General features: G+C 44.4%; 1 protein-coding gene across 2 annotated transcripts in view; it reads left to right on the top strand.

Annotated features, from left to right (window-relative positions):
- ZDHHC1 (zinc finger DHHC-type containing 1) overlaps positions 1 to 23,377 on the top strand; it is a 437,426-nt gene that overhangs the window by 337,060 nt on the left and 76,989 nt on the right. For both annotated transcript variants that reach the window (XM_044081372.1, XM_044081370.1), the window contains exon 11: positions 3,300 to 3,417. In XM_044081372.1, the coding sequence (XP_043937307.1) occupies positions 3,300 to 3,417 (118 nt within the window). The remainder of the gene's footprint in view (positions 1 to 3,299; positions 3,418 to 23,377) is intronic.

Raw genomic sequence — 23,377 nt, 5'->3', positions numbered from 1 at the left:
GCTTCCTATGCTAGCCAAGGACTCCTGGCTAGCCACCCTAGACGTAAAAGAAGTTTATCTGCACATCCTCATAAGGGAATCTTGCAGAAAATACCTATGTTTTAGAACAGGCTCTATGCATTATCAATTCTCTGCACTTCCCTTTGACTTATCTACTGTGCCCAGGGTATTCACAAAATGCCTAGCTCCAGCCATTGCATTTTGCAGGCAGAGAAAAATTCAAATTTATACATACCTGCATGATTGCCTGATTCAGGCGGACAGTCAGGAATTGCTACTCCAGCACCTGACATTTGTAAAGAGACTTATAACTTCACTGGGGTTCGCCATCAACATAAATAAATCACATCCGGTACCCAGCCAACAGATTGTATTCCTGGGAGCAAGCATGAACACAGCTTCCCAGATGGCATTCCTCATTACAAAAAAACAAATGTGTTTGACAAACTACTTCAATTTAATGGCCACCAAAACCCATCTGTCTGCAAGAGAAGTACTGCAAGCCCTAGGGTTCATGGCTTCTTGCATTCTACTAATTTCGTATGCAAGACTGCATATGAGGAAACTTCAGTGGTACTTAAAAAGTCTCTGGTATCAACTTTCTCAGGACCTGGAAACAATGATTCCTATCATTCCTTGCCTAAAGGCAGAGTTTCTCGGGTGGGCAGAGGTCTGCTACCACAACAAAGGACTCCCTTTCACTCTACCCCTGCCGCCCAAACCCTAATAACAGACTCATCAGATTGTTCATGGGGGGCTGACATAGCAGGAGAAGGTATTCAAGGCAAATGGAGCCCAAAGCAAATGCACCTGCATATGAATCAAAAAGAAATGTTAGCTGTACAGAATGCTCTGACAGCCTTCAAACGCCTTATTCTCCCAGGCCAGCTATTGATAAAGACAGTCAATACCACAGTTATGTGGTACATAAACAAGCAGGGGGCAACCCATTTCTACCCACTCTGCAGGTTAGCTATGACTCTGGGGGACACAGCTTTGAGCAACCAAGTGCACCTACAATCTCAATTCCTGCCAGGCAAACTATATTCACTGGCAGATGACTTGAGCAGAAATCTAATGGACCTGCACAAGTGGAAACTGGAACCCAAATGATTCAAGCTGCTGATCCACAGGTGGGGGGCACCAGAGGTGGACCTCTTCGCTTCCCCTCAGAACTTTCAGTTGAGCAAATATTGCACCAGAGCTCCCTACAGCCAAGCATGGAAAGTGGATGCTCTGTCCTTTACATGGGAAAACCTCTCAGTCTATGCCTTTCCCCCTCTGTCCCTCCTCTCGAAGGTTCTACTAGAGATCAAACAGGACAAGCCAAGGAAAATCCTGATTGCACCAGACTGGCCATGCCAGCACTGGTACCTACCTTTGCACAGTCTGACAGTACTGTCACCTTTGACACCTGCTTCAGACCCCCTCCCTGCTGTCCCAGCAGGAGGGCCAGATTTTGCATCCTCAATTACAAACCCTGAACCTATCAGCCTGGTTCATCCCCAGAACCCTCAGTAAACAGGTGATGGATGTCTTCCTGGAGGCAAAAAAAAGTACTACTAGAAAATCCTATTCCGAAAACTGGAAAAGATACTGTTCTTGGAGCCAGTCTCAAGGAATGGACACAAATGTGCCCAGCTTTACCTCATAGACTAGATTGCGTAACTGAAACGTTCCACAGATGTCTATGCTTCTCTTCCATTAAGATTCATGCCTCTGCCATTTCAGCTCATTATAATACTGAGCCCACCCCTCTTCTCTCATCCTCTGGTCAAACAGTTCTTGAGAGGAGGCAGAGATTTAAGACCCCCCCAGGAGAGATCCCACTCCAGCCTGGGACCTTAACTTTGTATTGGAAAAAAAAAGTCACACTTCCACCCATTTAAACCTGCTGCTTCAGCAGAGTTAAAATTCCTCTCCTGGAAAACAGCTTTTCTCCTAGCCATCACTTCAGCAAGAAGAGTGACTGAAGTGATGGCTAGGAGTAAAACTGTCACTTCAGCAAGAAGAGTGTCTGAATTGCAGGCCCTTATGGCCATGGAACCCTTCCATTATCTTTCATGCGGACAGGGTTACCTCAGGACTAACCCATCATTTATGCCAAAGGTGGTATCTAGTGTGGCTTTAAACCTATCCATTAATTTACCAACCTTTTTCCCTAGTCCTCAGAATACAGGGGAAAGGATCCTACATTCCCTGGACATGCACAGGCAGCTTAGGTTCTATCTGGATAGGACTAAACCTTTCTGAAAATCTGACCAGCTGCTAGTCAGTTTGGCTACAGGGGCAGAGGGCAAACCATTTATACATGGATAGCACACTGCATCCATTTCTGCTGCAAGCATCATGGGAAGCCTGCCCCACAGGGGATCAGAACACATTCCACTAGGGCTACGTCAACCTATACAGCATTTCTCAGGGGTGTCCTTGCCAAGGACATCCTGGAAGCTGCAACCTGGAGATATGTACACATATTCACCAAGCATTACCACTTGCCTATCTTTTCTAAATCCAGAGCTGGATTTGCTTCATCAGTCTTACAAGGTCTGCTTGCCAGCCCTAATTCTTCTTGACTGCCTCCACCCATCCTCAGCTTTGGGAATCAACCCAAATGTGATGACTGCAACAGTGAAACATGAAGAACATAGTGCAGTTGTGTACACTTACCATAAATGTAGATGTTAGAGTGTATTCACTGTTGCGGTCCTGGTTACCCTCCCTCCCTCCCAGCCCCCTGACTTCTCTTTACTTCTACCTATTCTTTTTGTTTGGCATACCTTACATCATTGGTATTTGCTGGGGTTGTTCCACACCATGTAATTGCTTCCTATTTAGGGGGCTCCTGACATCTGGGGCAAGAAAAACTGATGTAATGGTGTCGGCTACATGTTTTATACCATTGACGTCCTGATGTCATAGAAGAAGCGACAGCATCCGATGCAGAAATCCCAAGACTCTGGTATTCAAGCCCACTGAGGGCTACCTGCAGGCAGATAACCCAAATGTGATGACTGCAACAGTGAATACACTCTAACATCTACATTTATGGTAAGTGTACACAACTGTACTTTTGGCAGGTTGCTTAAAAAGACAGTCTAGTATATATACACACACACACACACACACACACACACACACACACACACACACACACACACACACAATGATCATTTTAAATGTAGCAGTTGATTTGCTTTTTTATATTTCCATTCCAAATCTTTTTATATATACATTGAATGAATAGTAAAAAAAATGCTTGACTTGTATGTGTGTTTTTTTTTTTCATTTGCTTCCAGCTTTCCGAAGCTTTATGCCAATGGTGCTTTAAAAATGTCAGCTGACAAACAAGAAGAGGACCTTGAACCAGATATTTCATTAGATCAGCAACAAACCGAACCAAGAAAAGCTTCTCAGGTACTTGAATGTACTATGTGTTTTTGCTGTGGTGATTACTAATGTGAAGTCCCCCATGGGGACATTTGTTAGAGGAAAATGACAAAAACAGTGTTGTGGTGGATTTTACTTAGAGTAATCCTAAATTAGGTCCCACTAGTAGGATTTCATACTGCACTTGCTTTGTACCTTGCTAAAAGATGGAAGAAAACATTAACTCCCTTGTCTCACAATAGCATCCATTGCATCTGATGTTTGGGAGAGGTTACCCAGACAGCTGCCGGTTCTGTCTCATTTCTAGTATATCTAAGTCTCCTCTTGGCTGTCATCGGAGGAAAGTGTACATGCTTTGTGTGACTGGAAGAAAAAAAAAAAGGGTTAAGTTCCCCAAACCAGTGTTGCATTGTCCCCAGCTTTATAAGCAAGACCATTCCAGGCTCGGTCCTTTCTTCCTCGGAAGTATGCATGATGTCCTTTACTGCTGTTCATACTAGTAGCTTAATTCTTTTCACTGCAAGCCTTGATTCCAGTCAGATTGCAGGACCTTTTTAGCTGCATGGTACTGTACAGAAATGTAAAAATCATAGGACAGATGAGGAGTTTCAAAGAAACCTAGGGAGAGTTACCGATCAGAGGACATCAGATGCAAGTCAAAAGGCAAAAATTAAAAATTTGGCTTTGCTTTTTTCAAACCTTGCAAATGCCATGGTGGCCTTTTCATTTTCTCAAAAGAAGTTGATCCTCACCTGTGTATTTTGCTACCGATTTGAAACAAGTTAGATGTAGTGTAGAGAAAATTAGTGGATTATGTGGTCTTAGGATTGTGTTTTTTTTTTGCAGCAGTTGTAGGCGACAAAACTTCCACTACTGTTTGCTGAAGAAGTTTGTCACTAGTGCTAATGGAGAGTAGAGTTCTTACTTTAGAATTATAAGTATAATTCTGGCCCCCAGGAGTTGTATCCTCTGCCCCCACCACACACACACACGCATACACATACACATACACACAGCTCCAGAACCCTAGAGCAAGTGATTCTGTGTGAACAAGCTCTCTTTGTAGACCCTGATCTCGCTTTTTTCTGTGATTGATATATTGCATATGTGAATGAAGTTAGCTATATGCACATGTAAGACCATGTCCATTAGGAATAATAGTCATTCTTTGGAGGACACTGGTCCCACCCATGCCCTAACACCCACCCTTTCACCTATTCTGCAGTGTTGGTCTTTTCTGTACTAACACACCGTGGTGGCAAGAGTCATTGGTCACAGGCCAGCCACTATAGGAGGAGGACAGCAAGCAGAGGCTCTTTGATGAACAGCATAATTTACATTTACACTTGGGGTTTGTACATGATCACGTGGACTGAGTTGTCAGGTTTTCTGTTATCAGAAGTGGACTGGATTAACAAATTCATTTTAAGGACCGATTGTTTTTTGAGAAACACTTGTTTGGGTAGCACTACAGACTGATGAAGGACATGAAACTGGCCATTGCTTCCTACAAAGAAGTGTTGAGTATTTATTCCAGTCATGAAACATGAGAATCTAGTCACTCCATTAATAGAACAATTTCAGAAGAAGAAAAACATATATGAAATTGTTTCTTCATTTGGTCTTCAACCTGTGGGTGTAGGCACCGACATCGGTGCTAAGCTGGCCATATTCAAGCTACAGTGCCGAAACTGATCTCCTTCCCTACGCATAATGCCCCTCTCTCCCTCACTACCTTAGATCTCGTTTGCGGCAATTTGAGCAACAGTGGGTCAACTGAGCTCCTCATTTTTGAGCGTGTTTCTATCCAGTGCAGCCTTTTTGCAGGTTTTTTTTCTTTTTTCTATAGGTTTCCTTTCTTCATCCCGGAACAGAGCATCCTTTGGTTCCACTGTGCTCTGGAATATCCTTCCGTAGAGCCTCCCAGGGTACAAGTAGCTGGGGACTCTGTCCCACAGGTTGAAGACCAAATGAAGATAACAATTTCAGATAAAGAAGTTATGTTCTCACCATAACGTTCTGAATTATTGCTCTTCATTTATCTTCAACCTTCCCTCCGTCCTTCCCCCTTCCTTAGTAAATTAATCTGGCAGCGGGAGCCTCCCACCCTTTCTCTCTGTCTCTCTTTCTCTCTTTTTGGGGTGGGGTGTGTGGCAGTAGTGATGTCTGTGTTTTTTGAGCAGGTGCTTAGCTTTCAGGCAAACTTGATCTGAGGTGTAGTGATGGAGAGAAGGGAGTTATGGGTAGGGGAGGAGCTCAGTTTCGGCTCCTTAGCTTGGATATGGCCGGCTCGGCACTGTTGTCAGTGCCTGTACCCACAGGTTGAAGACAAACAGTTCAGATGGAACGTTATGGTGAGTACATAACTTCTTTGTATGAATCCTGGAAGCACTCTGTTTCTAGCCTTTTTTTGTGTCTCTTGAATCAGGTTACATACATAGAGCTGCCTTTCAAACTTAGGTTTTGAGAATATAAGTGCTGAAGATCATTGTATTCTTTTCTACTTTTTAGACACTCTGTACATATCTGTGCCCCCCCCCCCCCGACAGGGAATCCCACTTGCACAAACACCTCTTCCACAGCTGTGTTTAGGCTTTTATCAAGAAGTTTTCTTTTCAGATAAATTCCACAGACAATATTTTTAAAGACATAATTTCAGAATTTTCAAGGTTGGATTCCTTGCAGTATTTCAGTTCACCAGCAGGGGACACTATGTGCAGTATCCCCTTTCTCCAAGATGGGATCAGGCAGAGGATTCATGATGCTTTCTTCAGAGAAGTGGTTCTTTCTGTTCAAGGTACACAGGCCCTGAAAAGGGATCTCTAGTATTATGGTAAGTCCTGTCAGCTTCTTTTCTGAAGACAGCTTTATGTATGTAAGGCTGCTTTCAAGTAAAAAAATAGAAACTGTTATGTTTACACAGTGGAAGCTATCAGGACAGCATATGCTTAAGCATAAACATTCCCCTTCAGTAGACAGATCTAACAGCCATTGATACTGCTGTCCTTTTAGTAGAGTTTAACAGATCTCTGTCATTTTTTGCAGACTGGGTTAAAAGTCCTGTAGGCAATGTGCAGGTTAACCTTTGAGCCGGCTCTGTTGTCTGTGGAAGCTGTATGCATTCTGTCTTCTTCTTCTTCTTTCGGCTTTATCCCTGTTAGGGGTCGCCACAGCGGATCACCTGTCCGCACATTGAATGGCAGTGGAGTTTTACAGTGTCGAGTTGCCAGCCCGGCGCCCAACCTTCCACAGAGGCACACACTCAACACACTAGGGCCAATTTAGAGTGTCCAATCACACCTGCAGCATGTCTTTGGGATGTGGGAGGACCGGAGGCACCCGAGAGGGAAACCCGCGACAGGAGAGAGGACATGCAGACTCCACACAGAAGGCACCCCAGCCGAGGATCGAACCGGAGAACCTCTTGCTGTGAGGTGGCAATGCTAACCACTGCACCACCGTGGCCGCCCCTGTATGCATTCTGTAATGCCTGTAATTTATTTTGATTTATTTATCTTATTGGCACTTATAACTCCCAGATCCATTTCTTGTGTTCTGCTCCTTGATGCTCTTCCTAGTGTAAGGTGTGTGTGTGTTACGTGTATGTATATGTATGTATGTATATATATATATATATATATATATGTAATATAGTGTGTGTCTGTGTGTGTATATGTATGTGTCTGTGTGTATATATGTATGTGTGTGTGTGTGTATATGTATAATATATATAATATATATCTATGTATGTGTGTGTATATATATATATATATATATATGTACATACATATATATACATATGTAAAATATACCATATTTCTTTGTAAATAAGACCTAACCAGAGAATAAGGCCTAGTATAGTTTTCCAGGGTGGTCATGATATAAGCCCTACCCCAAAAATAAACCCCAGTTAAGATCATCAACAACACACGACGGATGTGTTGAATTATAAAATAATATTATTGACACCCGTTGACCGAGGTCATCGTACTCTGCTCACCATTTTCGGACCATTCGGACACCCAACTTATTCTCTTTGCAGAAAGTCATATGATTCTTTCCCTGGGAGTCCTCCACGATTCTTACTGTAACCCTAGTCATCACTCACACTTGACGGTTGAGATCCTTGCCCCATAAACACTGGCAGATGTATTTTGATCAGTCAAAGTACAAACAACCCGCTTAAAGCGCTCACAGTTGATAACAAACGGCTGTGGTTGTGTCTTCTCTTCTTAACTGGTGCCATTTTGTGTTTCCACTCCGGTCTCGTAAGTCTTCAATTAACCCCCCCCCCCCCAGACAAGATGAGTGCAAAAAGAAAGAGTTGTTCCGTTGAGTACAAGAAAGGACTCCTGAGGAAAGAATCTGACTTCTTTCAGCAAAGAGAAGAAGTTAGAAATTAGAATGGTCCAAAAATGGAGTGCAGTGTACGATAACCTCAGTCAACAAGCTGACGAGGGAAATGCTAAGAATTGCAAGTGTAGTTCAGGTCGGCAACCATTATTTCCTGAGCTGGAAGACATCATCTGTGAGTGGATTGCTATCAGGAGAGCAAAGGCTTTGGTTGTGAGTAGGGCTGATATTCAAGCAATTGTCCTTGCAGGGGCACCACAGTTAGAAATATCCCCAGAAGAATTCAAAGCATCACAACATTGGCTGGATGGCTTCCTTCAGCGATATTAACTGTGTCTAAGAAGATCAACAACACTGTTCAAGCTGGAAGATATTGAAGTTATTAAACATGCACTTGCGTTCAAGTCCTTTGTTGATTACATTGACTTTTCTAAATACCAACTCTCCAACATGATTGCTATGGATGAAACTGCAGTGTTTATGGGCCAAGGATCTCAAACAACAATTGATCAGAGGGGTGCCTCGTCAATCTACATTCCCTCCACTGGTTACGAGAGTGCACGTGTTACCTGTATTTTGGCAATTCATGTGGATGGATAGAAAACCCCACCTCTAATCATTTGTAAGGGCAAGAAAGAGAAGATTGAACATGTTTCAGGCATTTACATTCTTGAAACCGAAAAAGCCTGGTGCACACAAGCAGTTGTAAGGAAGTGGGTCAATGTAATGCTGCCACTTGTTTTGCGAGGTGGCGAAAGAGGTCTGCTAGTCTGGGATTCAGCCAGCACTCACCACGCGAAGAAATTCCTTGCACGGAGAAGAATAGATCAAATAATGATTCCCACAGGAATGACTGCCTATCTCCAGACTCTTGATATTGCAGTAAACAAGCCATTCAAGGACCATTTGCGCATGGAACTTATTGACTTCATTGAAAATAGAATGGAGAGAAATCCGCATGGAAACTTTGTGAAGCCTAGCCTGGAAGAGATCGTGACTTGGGTGAAAAATTCATGGGATAAAATTACTGACAGCTGTGTCGCCAATGCACTACGAGCAGGCTACTTGGACAAGCAGTGCTCATTTAAGGAGAGCTCTATTGCTAGGCATGACAGATTGGGGTCAATGGTTCTACAGGAAATGGAGTCACAAGAAATTCAAGCTGAAATTCGGGGGTTGGACACTTACGACAATGTTCCAGAAGAAGATGACATGACTGTATTTGAATAACTGTGAAAGCCAAGGTGTAGATATTCTGAAGTTGAAATGTTTGTTGCACTGTTAATGTAGAATTCTCACACAACTGTTAACGTGTTACTTAGAACTGTTGTCCAATAACAGAAAAGAATGAAATAAATGTCAATTTCTGTACATGAATAAATGTCGATTTGTGTTCATTAATAAATGTCGATTTTTGTACATAATTAAATGAATAAAGGTAGAGTATTGTACGGTGTGGGTAAATAAGGCATCCCCTGATAATAAGCCTTAATGCGTATTTTGGCGGGGGAAAGAGTATACGACCCGGTCTTATTTTTGGGGAAATACGGTGTGTGTGTATATGTATATATATGTATATATATGTATATATATGTATATATATGTATATATATATATATATATATATATGGGTCTGTTTCATTTCAGCAAAAGCATGTTTCGCTGAAACATGTCAGCAAGACTAAATCGCCGAATTCCATTTCACCGAAAATAGTAGTGGCAGTGTATATGCCCTTTTCTCTACTGCAGCGTGATCCTGGAGTTAGAACATATAGTTGGGGGGTGTGGGGGGCACAGCCCCCCCATTGGGCAGTCTGGGGGGGCATAACCCCCCCCACCTAGCTTGCATTATACTATGCAGATGTTCATCGTGTTACACTGCTGCAGTCATTGCACTTGGGTTATCCTGCCGTCAGGCAGATGTTCATCGTGTTACCCTGCTGCAGTCATCACACTTGGGTTATCCTGCCATCAGGCAGTCCCACAGTCGGCTTGAGTTCCAAAGTCTTGGTCCGGCGTCTGTTGCTGTCGCTTCCTCCCTGACATCAGAGAGCCAGGGGTATATAAGAGATATCAGACGCCATTTTCTTCAGTCTTTCTTGCCGCGCGGTGCCTGAAGCAGAAGCAGTTTGCAAGTGCCGGTCGGCCGACACCTGAGATTTTTGAATCGAATTTCAATCCGAAGTCTTCAGTAAAGCGAAGTACCCCGTTGGGGAACCTTTTCTTGCCTCAGTCCGATGTCAGAAAAAGTTAACAATTGCATTTCTTCTGGGAAGCAAATACCTCATAAGGACTTCCACTCTTATTGTATTCCTTGCCTAGGCCCAGACCACGATGTCACAGATTTGTCAGTTTTGTGCTAGGTTTAATAAACGAACTATCAAATGCCGTTTTCACTTCGCACGGCATTACTTTGGTAGGAAATTTAATTATTTCATGGCATCGGAGCAGCTACAACCGGCATGCATAAAAAAAACGCAAGGATAAGGACAGGCAGCCTAGAACCAAGCCAGAATCCGAGGCCTCTGCCGGGCCTGTCGCCGGTTCTCCGGTTTTCAGTGAGGCGCCTACGCAGCCCCTGACTACCGTGGAAATGGAAGCCCAGACAGCTTCGGATTCTCAAGCGGAGTGTACTAGGCCGTCGCATCCATCTTCATTAGGCCCTTCCGACACCGGAGCAGAGGGTGATCCCGGTGCAGTAGAAATGCCTTTGGTTTCAGAAGGTGTCTTCAGACTGTCTACACTCACCATTACATCTTATGCTAAGCTAAAAACTCCATTAAAACCAAATAAGACTGTACATCAGTCTCTTGTTCAAGGCCCCATGCCTAAGAAACAGATGCTTAAGATGGCTGAAGATTTGATTTCCCTAATCAGGAGTTCCCATCCCCCTCCTGATAAAAGGCCTAGACAAGGGGTGGATTATACTTCCTCTGACCAGGTTTCTATTTCCTCAGATTCTTCTGAGGAACAGGATTACGCTATTCCCCCTTATGAAGATTCTGATGCTGAAGACTCTATTCCCTCAGCATCTCCCCCTGAAGACTACTCCTTTGGGGAAACTTTACATACCATGAGGGAACATTTCCACTGGGAAGGCCAGGACTACTCTGATTCTAAGAAAAGGCTCCTAGAGTTTCTTTTACTACCCCAGCACAGACCACTTGCTCTCCCTCCAATTTTACATATTGTGGATGATGTTTACTCAGAGTCTAGCCTAAATCCAGACTCCCTACCTCCTGCTCCAGCCAAACCAGACAGATACCACAGAGTACCTGACGCACACAAATTCCTTTATAAAAGACCTCTGGCTGACCCAGAAACAATTTTCCAGGGTCCCAAAGGGGCTAAAGCTTCTATGGCGAAAAATCCTGTACCCTCTGAAAGGGATTCCAGGGCCCTAGATAGATGGGGAAAGAAGATATACACCTCAGCTACTCTGGCTATGAGAGCATTAAATTGTCAGTTCCACATGCTGAAATATCAGCAATACCTAGTGTCTCAGTTAAAACTAAAACTGAGCACACATTCTGAACAGGCTGAATTCAAAGAAATGCAGGATCTGTTGCATGCAGCTGAACAGGTGGGCAAACATACTTTACAATGTGGATTTGATTCATTGGAAGCTTCCTGAAGACCAGCTATTACTGGGTCTGTCATACGCAGACATGCTTGGTTAAAAGAACAAACCCTACCTGATCATGTTAAAGCAAAATTATTGGATGCACTTTTACAGCAGGATGTCTTATTTGGTGTCAAAGCAGAAGAGGTTTTAAAGAAAATGGAGGATAAGGATAAGGCAAAGTCTATGCAGATGGTCAAGGATTTCTTACAGGTACAACCCCCTCGTTTCAGCAGAAATTGGCCAACAAAAAACTGGTCCTTTCCAGCTTCTGAAAGACCACAGAGGGGCAAATACAGACGCCCAAAGGGCAGAAGGCAGTCACAAGGCCCTTACAAACCTCGCCAGTGAGGTGCCACAACCCAGAAAGGAGGTGAAGACAGGCCCCAAGCTAGCAGAAGACAAACACAATGACTCAACCCCCCAACTACCAAGCAAATCTCTCTTGGCAGCTCCCTTGGGAGGTAAATTAGCACTTTTTGCAGACAACTGGCACATCATCACAAAAGACAAATGGGTCCTAAACATTGTATCACAAGGATACAGATTCCATTTTCATACCTTGCCAAGGATAAAAGGAATGCCAAACCTGCCACCAAATCAATGGGCAGAGGCACAAAAACAAATTACAGCTCTCGTGGACATGAGAGCCATTCAACAGGTACCTACACAGGAGCAAGGACAAGGCTTTTACTCGAGACTCTTTATAGTACCCAGAAAGGACAAACAATGGAAACCCATTCTGGATCTTTCAATTCTGAACACCTATCTGCAAGTACCAAAATTCAAGATGCTAACACTACAGCAGCTTCTTCCCATGCTGGGCAAGAAGGCTTGGCTAGTAACGTTGGATCTCAAGGAGGCATACCTGCACGTCCCTATCAGACAAAATTGCAGAAGATACCTCCGCTTCATTGCAGGTTCAACCCATTATCAATTATCTGCACTGCCCTTTGGCTTATCTACTGCGCCCAGGGTCTTCACAAAATGCCTGGCACCAGTAATTGCATACTGCAGACAAAGAGGAATTCAAATATACCCATACCTGGACGACTGCCTTATTCAAGCAAAAAGCAAGGACAATATTACATCAGGCATTTGCAAAACACCTTCCAAGTTGCCTAGGGTACACAGTAAACGAAAAGAAATCAAAACTTGTGCCCTCACAAAACATAATATTCCTGGGTGCCAGCTTGAATACAACGGCCCAGATTGCTTATTTCACGCCAGACAAGCAACAACAGCTGACCCAATACTTCAAAATAATTGCAACAAAGACCCAACTCCTACTAGTGCCCTCACAAAACATAATATTCCTGGGTGCCAGCTTGAATACAACGGCCCAGATGGCTTATTTCACGCCAGACAAGCAGCAACAGCTGACTCAATACTTCAAAATCATGGCAACAAAGACCCAACTCCCTGCAAGAAAAATTCTGCAGGCCTTGGGATTGATGGCATCTTGCATTCTACTAATACCATTTGCAGAACTGCATATGAGGAAATTACAATGGTACCTGAAAAGCGTATGGACTCAGCACAGCCACAGTTTGGAAACAATGATACCACTCATTCCCTGCCTTCAACAGGAGTTTTTATGGTGGGCACAGGCATGTCACCTCAACAAGGGTCAGCCTTTCACATTACCCACAGCCAGGCAAACTATGACAACAGATGCATCAGACTATGACTGGGGAGCACACATGGCAGAACAGTGCATTCAGGGAAAATGGACTACAGATCAAAGGCATCTGCATATCAATCAAAAGGAAATGCTAGCAGTACAGAATGCCCTAACAACTTTCAAGGACCTCTTACACCCAGGACAACTACTGATAAAGACGGACAGTACCACAGTAATGTGGAACATCAACAAGCAAGGGGGCACACATTACTACCCTCTATGCAGGCAAGCAATGACCTTGTGGAACACAGCACTGTCTTATCAAGTTCAACTACAAGCACAATTCCTGCCAGGAAAGAAAAACACATTGGCAGACGACCTAAGCAGAAACATCATGGATCCCCACGAGTGGAAACGGGATCCACAAGTATTTGCGATGATAACTCAAAAATGGAGATGCCCAGACATCTGTTTGCCAACCCCCAAAACTACCAACTTCAAAATTTTTGTACAAGGGCATTCCATCCACAAGCTTGGAAAGTGGACGCCCTCTCATTCAGTTGGAAAACATTAACAGTGTATGCCTTTCCTCCACTGCCTGTTCTACCAAAGGTGCTGCTGAAAGTCAGATTAGAGAGACCACAAATGATACTCATTGCAACAGACTGGCCACGCCAGCACTGGTATCCAATTCTAAAGAACATGGCCCACGGCCCACCATGGATTTTACCACACATTCCTCACCTGCTCACCCAGCGAGACAATCAAATTCTACACAGCCAGCTCAAGACTTTAAACCTGGCTGCATGGCAAATTACCTAAACAATCAACCAACACCACTATCCAAAGCTGTTATGGATGTCATTCTGGAGGCCAGGAGGCCCAGCACCAGGAAAACCTATTCAGACATATGGAAAAGATTTTGTGCCTGGAACCAGGCTAAAGGCCAAAAATCCCCTTGATCCAAACATTCCTCAAATTCTGCAATATCTGACTGAGATGTTGCACAAAGGACTTTCCTTTTCATCTATTAAGATCCACGTCTCAGCTGATTTAAAGTTTCTTTCATGGAAAACTGCCCTGCTGCTAGCAATAACTTCAGCTAGAAGAGTCTCAGAGCTACAGGCACTAATGGCAGTGGAGCCTTTCCTCATTTTTCATCAAGACAGAGTCTCTCTGCGAACTAACCCTTCCTTTATGCCAAAAGTGGTATCCAGTGTGGCCCTAAACCAAACCATTCATTTGCCCACCTTTTTCCCAAATCTCCAGAACAAAGGAGAAAGACTCCTGCACTCTTTGGACATTCACAGACAATTGTTACTACTTGGGTAAAACCAAGGCTTTCAGAAACTCTGACCAGCTCTTTATAGCCTATGCTGCAGGAACACAGGGAAAAGCTATCTCAAGACACACCATATCAAAATGGATAGGTCATTGCATATGTTTCTGCTACACGCATCATGGGAAACCGGTACCTACTAACATTAGGCCCCACTCCACCAGGGCCACAGCTACATAAGCGGCCTTTCTCAGGGGGGTACCAACCAAGGATATTCTGGAAGCCAACTTAACTCCACCACCCATCCTTAGCTTTGGGATTCAACCCAAGTGTGATGACTGCAGCAGGGTAACATGATGAATATAGTACAGTTTTGTACCTACCATAAATGTAGATGTTCGGCAGTCCAGGTTACCCTCCCTCCATCCCCTCTGAACTAACTGGACTTATCCAGACCTTTCTATCCTATACAACCTCTGTGGTGTATTTGCTTGTGACTGAAAGTATTTTCATTTTTGCTTGTATATTTATATTTAACAATATGTATTGCCTACCTATTGGGGGCACCTGACATCTGGGGCAAGAAAAACTGAAGAAAATGGCGTTGGATGCCTCTTGTATACCCCTGGCACGTCAGGGAGGAAGCGACAGCAACCGACGCCGGACCAAGACTTTGGAACTCAGGCCGACTGCGGGACTGCCTGATGGCAGGATAACCCAAGTGTGATGACTGCAGCAGGGTGAACACTCTAACATCTACATTTATGGTAGGTACAAAACTGTACTTTCCCCAGTCGGCCTGAGTTCCAAAGTCTTGGTCCGGCGTCGGTTGCTGTCGCCTCCTCCCTGACGTCGGTGTGGCAGGGGTATATAAGATGCAGCTGACGCCATTTTCTTCAGTCTTTCTTGCCGTGCGGTGCCCGAAGCAAAAGCAGTTTGCAAGTGCCGGTCGGCCATCTCCTGAGATTTTCATTCCGAATCCAGAACCGAAGTCTTCTACAAAGTTAAGTACCCCGTCGGGGAAACTTTTTCTTGCCTCAGACCGATATCAGTAAAAGTTAATAACTGTATTTCTTGTGGGAAGCAAATACCTCATAAGGATTTCCATTCTTATTGTATCCCATGCCTAGGCCCAGACCACGATGTCACTGGTTGTCGGTTTTGTGCTAGGTTTAACAAACGCACTACTAAACGTCGGTTTGATTTTGCCCGACATTATTTTGGTAGAAAATTCAATTATACCATGCCGTCGGAACTACCGACGACCGGAATACATAAAAAGCGCAAAGACAAGGATAGGCATCCGAGGCCAAAAACTGACAAAGCCTCTTCTAGGCCAGTCGCCGGTTCTCCGGTTTTCAGCGAGGTGCCTTCGCAGCCCCTCACGATCACTTCTGTAGAACCACAGGCCGCCTCTGACTCCCACGTGGAGATGGCTGGGCCTTCGGACGCACAAGTTATTCAGCCTACCGAAACTAACCCTTCAGAGGGATCCGGAGTAGCTGAGCTACCCGCAGCTTCAGAGGGTGTTTTCAGACCTACTCAGTTAAGCATTAAACCCTTTGCTAAGTCTAAGCCAGCTTTAAAATCAAAGAAACAAATACAGCATTCTCCAGCACAGGCCTCCATGCCTAAGAAACAAATGCTCAAGATGGCCGAAGACCTAATCACTCTGATCAGGGGGTCCCATCCCCCTCCTGATAAAAGGCCTAGATAGGATGCAGACTATGACTCATCTGACCAGGTGTCCATCTCTTCAGATTCATCCTCAGACCTAGGATATTCCTTACCCCTTTATGAGGATTCTGATGTTGAGGAGTCAATTCCATCAGCCTCTCTGCCTGAGGATTACTCCTTTGGGGAAACCTTACATACCATGAGGGAGCATTTCCATTGGGAAGGCCAGGATTACTCAGAATATAAGAAAAGGCTCAGAGACTTCCTTTTTATTACCTCAACACAGACCCCTTGCTATTCCGCCAGTGTTAGATACCTTACCTCCAGCCCCAGTTAAACCTGACAGATACTACAGAGTCCCTGACTCTCACAAATTTCTGTACAAAAGCCCTGTTGCTGACCCTGAAACTATTTCCCAGGGCCCAAAGGGGTTAAGGCCTCATCAGCCAAGAATCCAGTTCCCTCTGACAGAGATTCCAGAGCATTAGACAGATGGGGAAAGAAAGTATATACGTCTGCAACTTTAGCAATGAGAGCCTTAAATTGCCAGTTTCACATGCTAAAATATCAGCAATTTCTACTGTCTCAGTTGAATCAAAAAATGCTTCCAGATTGAATCCTACTTTTAAAGAAATGCAGGATTTATTGCATGCAGCTGAACAGGTGGGAAAACATACTTTGCAATGTGGTTTTGACTCTTTAGAGGCCTCCTGTAGAGCAGCCGTTACAGGCTCTGTCATTAGAAGACATGCTTGGTTAAAAGAACATACGTTACCAGACCACGTTAAAGCAAAATTATTGGATGCACCTTTGCAGCAGGATGTGTTATTTGAAGTTAAGGCAGAAGAAGTATTAAAGAAAATGGAGGATAAGGCAAAATCTATGCAAACGGTGAAAGATTTCTTACAGGTTCAACCTCCTATATTTAGCAGAAATTGGCCAACTAAGAAATGGTCCTTTCCAGTTACAGACAGACCTCAAAGGGGCAGATACAGACGTCCAAGAGGTAGAGGTCAACCACAAGGTCCTTACAGACCTCGACAATGGGTTGCATCAGGCCAGAAAGAAGGTGAAGACAGGCCCCAACCATATAAAAAGCAGCCCCAGTGACTTCCCACTACAGCTGCCAAACAACTCTCTCTTGGCAGCCCCCTTGGGAGGAAAACTGGCACTTTTTTTATCACAATTGGCATATGATCACCAAAGACAAATGGGTTCTCAACATTGTATCTCAAGGTTACAGGTTCCACTTTCACACTCTGCCAAGGTTAAAAGGAATGCCAAATCTGCCACCAAATCAATGGGCAGAGGCTCAAAAACAAATTACAGCACTCATGGATATGAGAGCTATTCAAAAGGTACCACCACAGGAGCAAGGACAAGGATTATACTCAAGACTCTTTCTAGTTCCCAGGAAGGGCAAAGCCTGGAGGCCCATTCTGGATCTTTCTTCTCTAGACACTTACCTGGATGTTCCAAAATTCAAAATGTTGACACTACAGCAGCTTCTTCCCATGCTAGGCAAGAAAGCTTGGCTCGTGACATTGGACCTCAAGGAGGCATACCTGCATGTCCCCTATCAGGCAAAACTGCAGAAGATACCTCAGATTCATAGCTGGTTCAATTCATTATCAATTCTTTGCACTGCCCTTTGGCTTATCTACTGCGCTCAGGGTCTTCACAAAGTGCCTGGCACCAGTAATTGGATTTTGCAGACAGAAAGGAATTCAAATTTATCCATACCTGGACGACTGCCTGATTCAAGCAGAGAGCAAGGACATTCTTCTAAAGCATCTGGCATTTGTAAAAAAAGTTAAGTTGCCTGGGGTACACAGTAAACGAAAAGAAATCAAAACTAGTGCCCTCACAAGAGATAATATTCCTGGGTGCCAGCTTGAACACAACGGCCCAGATGGCTTATCTCACGCCAGACAAGCAAGGACAACTGACTCAATACTTTCAATTGATGGCAACAAAGACTCGACTCCCTGCAAGAAAAATTCTGCAGACCTTGGGTTACTTGGCATCTTGCATACTACTAATTCCATATGCCAGACTGCATATGAGGAAACTGAAATGGTACCTAAAGAATGTATGGTCTCAACACTGTCAAAGTTTGGAAACAGTTATACCACTAATTCCTTGCCTTCAACAGGAGTTTCAATGGTGGGCTCAAGCTTGTCACCTCAACAAGGGACAGCCTTTTACTCAACCCACAGCCAGGCAAACACTGACAAAAGATGCTTCGGTTTACGCCTGGGGAGCACACATGGCAGGCAACTGTATTCAGGGCAAGTGGCCCGCAGAACAAAGGCAGCTTCGCATCAATCAAAAAGAGATGCTAGCTGTACAAAATGCACATATAGTTTTCAAGGACCTGCTGCATCCAGGACAACTACTACTAAAGACAGACAACACTACAGTTATGTGGTACATAAACAAGCAAGGGGGCACTCACTCCTACCCCCTCTGCAGGCAAGCCATGACCTTGTGGAACACAGCTCTAAACTATCAAGTTCATCTGCAAGCACAATTCCTGCCAGGAGAGAAAAACACATTGGCAGACGACTTAAGCAGAAATATCATAGATCCCCACAAATGGGAATTGAATCCATAGATATTCAGAATGATAACACAGAAATAGTGGAGCCTGGACATAGATCTGTTTGCATCCCCTGTGAACTGCCAGCTACAGAAATTCTGCACAAGGAGTTACCATCCACAGGCATGGAAAGCGGATGCCCTCTCATTCAGCTGGAAAAACCTACAAGTATACGCTTTCCCACCACTACCTCTCCTGCCAAAGGTACTCATAAAAGCCAGGCAAAACGAGCCAAAGATGATCCTGATTGCACCAGACTGGCCACGCCAGAACTGGTACCCAATCTTAAAGAACTTAGCACAAGGACCACCCTGGATTTTGCCTCAAATCCCACATCTGCTGACTCAGCACAACAATCAGATACTACACAGCCAGCTAAAGACCTTAAACCTAGCTGCATGGAAGATTCCTTAGTCAAGCAGGCAATGCCGCTCTCCAAAGCTGTTATGGATGTCATTCTGAAGGCCAGAAGGCCTAGTACCAGGAAAGCCTATTCGGATAAATGGAAGAGATTCTGTGCCTGGAACCAAGCACACAGCCTTGACCCTCATGTTCCAAACATTTCTCAGATACTGCAATATTTAACTGAGATGCTGGACAAAGGACTCTCCTTCTCATCCATCAAGATCCACGCCTCTGCCATCTCTGCTCATTACAACACGGATCCACCAATTTTCTCTAATCCTTTGCTAAGACAGTACCTCAGAGGGGCTAAAAACATAAGACAGCCCCCTAGATCACCTACTCCAACTTGGGACCTCAACTTTGTTTTGTAAAAATTGACTTTACCTCCTTTTGAGCCAGCTAACTCAGCAGAATTAAAATATCTATTGGAAAACTGCTCTACTTCTGGCAATAACATCAGCATGAAGAGTTTCAGAATTACATGCAGTAATGGCAGTGGAACCTTTCCTCATTTTCCACCAGGACAGGGTGTCTTTAAGAACTAACCCTACATTTATGCCAAAGGTGGTATCCAGTGTGGCTCTAAACCAAACTATTCATTTGCCAACTTTTTATCCAAAACCACAGAATAAAGGGGAGAGACTACTGCATTCCTTGGACATTCACAGGCAGTTATGCTTCTACTTGGACAAAACCAAAGCTTTCAGGAAATCTGAGCAATTATTGGTACCATATGCTATAGGAGCACAGGGAAAAGCCATTTCAAAACAGACTATTTCAAAATGGATAGGACATTGTATACGTTTCTGCTATACACACCATGGGAAACCTGTACCTAGCAGCATTAGATCTCACTCCACTAGGGCAACAGCTACTTCAGAGGAGTACCTACCAAGGATATTTTGGAAGCAGCAACTTGGAGTTCTGTGCATACCTTCACCAATCATTGCCATCTGCCTCTACACTCTTAAATCCAGAGCTGGCTTCGCCACTGCAGTACTGCAGGGCCTTATAACCACCCCTAATGCCTTATAGAACCAGCCACCCAACCTCAGCTTTGGAATTCTACCCAAGTGTAATGACTGCAGCAGTGTAACATGGTGAACATAGTACAGATGTTCATCGTGTTACCCTGCTGCAGTCATCACACTTGAGTTATCCTGTCGTCAGGCGGTCCCGCAGTCGGCCGGATTTCCAAAGTTTTGGTCCGACGTCGGTTGCTGTCGCCTCATCCCTGACGTCAGTGCGCCAGGGGTACATATATTGCAACCAACGCCATTTTCTTCAGTCTTTCTTGCCGCACGGTGCCCGAAGCAGAAGCAGTTCGCAAGTGCCGGTCGGCCGACTCCTGAGATTTTCGAATTCGAGTTTCAGACCGAAGTCTTCTATAAAGCTAAGTACCCGTTGAAACTTTTCTTGCCTCAGACCGATGTCAGAAAAAGTTAACAATTGTATTTCTTGTGGGAAGCAAATACCTCATAAGGATTTTCATTCTTATTGTATACCCTGCCTAGGCCCTGATCACGACGTCACTTGTCGTTTTTGTGCTAGATTTAATAAACGCACTATTAAAAGACGATTTGATTTCGCACGATACTTTTTTGGCAGAAAATTTAATTATAACATGCCGTCGGATCTACCGGCGTGCACAAAAAGTGCAGGGATAAGGATCGACAGCCCAGGCCTAAGCCCGATTCCGAGGCCTCGGTTGATCCAGTCTCTGGTTCTCCGGTTATCAGTGAGGCTCCGACGCAGCCTCTGACTACCGCAGTTGAGGAACCCGAGACCGCTACGGATATTTTGACGGAATGTACTAGGCCGACGCAGCCTTTTACTTCAGGCCCTACTGACGACTTACCTCCCAAGGACACCGGTACTTCTGAAACACCTTCGCTTTCTGAAGGCGTTTTCAGACCGATGACTCTTACAGTCAAAACGTTTTCTAAACCGAAGACTCCTTCCAAATCGAAAAAAGCTTCACTTCAGTCTCCTGTTCAAGGCCCTATGCCTAAGAAACACATGCTCAAGATGGCTGAAGATCTGATTTCTCTTATCAGGGGTTCCCAGCCTCCTCCTGACAAAAGGCCTAGACAAGAGGAAGAATCTGCTTCCTCTGAACAACTGTCTATTTCTTCGGATTCCTCTGAAGACCAAGACTATTCCTTCTCTCCTTATGAAGATTTTGATGCTGAGGACTCTATTCCCTCAGCTTCCCCTCCAGAAGATTACTCTTTTGGGGAACATTTTCACTGGGTAGGTCAGGATTATTCCGATTCCAAGAAAAGGCTCAGAGAGTTTCTTTTACTCCCCCAGCTTAGACCTCTAGCCATCCCTCCTGTTTTGGACATTGTGGATGATGTTTATTTAGAATCCAGTTTCAACCCAAACTCTCTGCCTCCTGCCCTGGCCAAGCCTAACAGATACTACAGAGTACCTGATTCCCATAAATTCCTTTACAAAAGCCCAGTAGCTGACCAAGAGACTATCTCCCAGGGTCCCAAGGGGGCTAAGGCTTCCATGGCTAAAAATCCAGTACCTTCTGAAAGGGATTCAAGAGCACTAGACAGATGAGGGAAAAAGGTTTACACCTCAGCCAGTTTAGCTATGAGAGCTCTAAACTGTCAATTTCATATGCTTAAGTATCAGCAATTTCTGATCTCTCAGTTAAAACAAAAGATAACAACCCTCCCTCAACAATCTGAATTGAAAGAAGTACAGGATTTGTTGCACGCCACCGAGCAGGTGGGCAAACCCTTACAATGTGGGTTTGATTCCTTGGAGGCCTCCTGCAGAGCAGCGGTCACTGGTTCAGTTATACATAGGCATGCCTGGTTAAAGGAACAAAGTCTGCCTGAACATGTTAAAGCAAAACTACTAGATGCTCCCTTGCAGCAGGATGTTCTTTTTGGTGTTAAAGCAGAAGAAGTTTTTAAGAAAATGGAAGATGAGGCAAAATCAATGCAGAGAGTCAAAGATTTCCTACAGGTACAACCCCCTCGCTTCAGCAGAAACTGGCCAACCAAAAATTGGTTCTTTCCAGCTACTGACAGGCCTCAGAGGGGTAAATACAGGCGCCCAAGGGGCAGAGGACAACCACAAGCTCAGTATAAACCTCGCCAATGGACCACTCCAACCCAGAAGGGAGGAAGAAGTCAGGTCTCAAGCCACCAGAAGACAAACTCAATGACTTGCACCTCAACTGGCCAAACAAAGCTCTCTTGTCAGCCCCCCTGGGGGGAAAGCTAGCATTATTTGTAGACAACTGGCACATGGTCACAAAGGACAAATGGGTCCTAGACATAATTTTACGAGGATACAGATTCCACTTTCACACCTTGCCAATAAAAAGAGGAATGCCAAACCTGCCACAAAATCAAAGGTTAGAGGCTCAAAAACAAATTACAGCCCTCATGGCCATGAGAGCCATTCAAAGGGTGCCAACTCAAGAGCAAGGCCAAGGATTTTACTCAAGACTATTCCTAGTACCCAGGAAAGAAAATGCTTGGAGACCAATTCTAAACACTTACAAGTTCCCAAATTCAAGATGCTAACACTACAGCAGCTACTTCCCATGTTGTGCAAGGAAGCATGGCTGGTAATGTTGGACCTCAAGGAGGCATACCTGCATGTCCCTATCAGACAACGTTGCAGAAGATACCTCCGTTTCATTGCAGGTTCAATCCATTATCAATTCTCTGCATTCCCCTTTGGCTTATCTACTGCGCCCAGAGTATTCACAAAATGCCTGGCACCAGTAATTGCATACTGCAGACAAAGAGGAATTCAAATATATCCATACCTGGACGACTGCCTCATCCAAGCAGAAAGAAAAGACATTCTCATACAACATCTGACTTTTGTGAAGCATCTACTATATTGTCTGGGGTACACAGTAAACGAAAAGAAGTCAAAACTAGTACCCTCACAAAAAATGACATTCCTGGGTGCCAACTTGGACAATAACGCCCAGAAGGCTTATCTTACACCAGACAAGCAATTACAACTGACTCAATATTTCAAGACAATGGCAACAAAGACCCAATTAACTGCAAGAAATATTCTGCAGGCTTTGGGCTTCATGGCATCTTGCATTCTGATAATACCATTTGCAAAACTGCATATGAGGAAATTACAATGGTACCTAAAAAGCGTATGGTCTCAACACAGCCACAGCTTGGACACAGTGATATCTCTCATTCCCTGCCTTCAACAGGAATTTCTATGGTGGGCACAGGCATGTCACCTCAACAAGGGTCAGCCTTTCACCTTGCCCCCACCCAGGCAAACTATCACAACATTTGCTTCAGACTATGCCTGGGGGGCTCGCATGGCAGGGCAATGCATTCAAGGCCTATGGACTGCAGAACAAAGAAAACTGCACATAAACCAAAAAGAGATGCTAGCTGTACAGAAAGCTCTGACGAA

This window comes from Protopterus annectens, chromosome 8.part0, assembly GCF_019279795.1.
Source record: "Protopterus annectens isolate FY-2018-M chromosome 8.part0, PAN1.0, whole genome shotgun sequence".
NCBI classification, from domain to species: domain Eukaryota; kingdom Metazoa; phylum Chordata; order Ceratodontiformes; family Protopteridae; genus Protopterus; species Protopterus annectens.
Note: the sequence above shows the minus strand (reverse complement) of the source record. Positions and strands in the feature narration are given on the sequence as shown.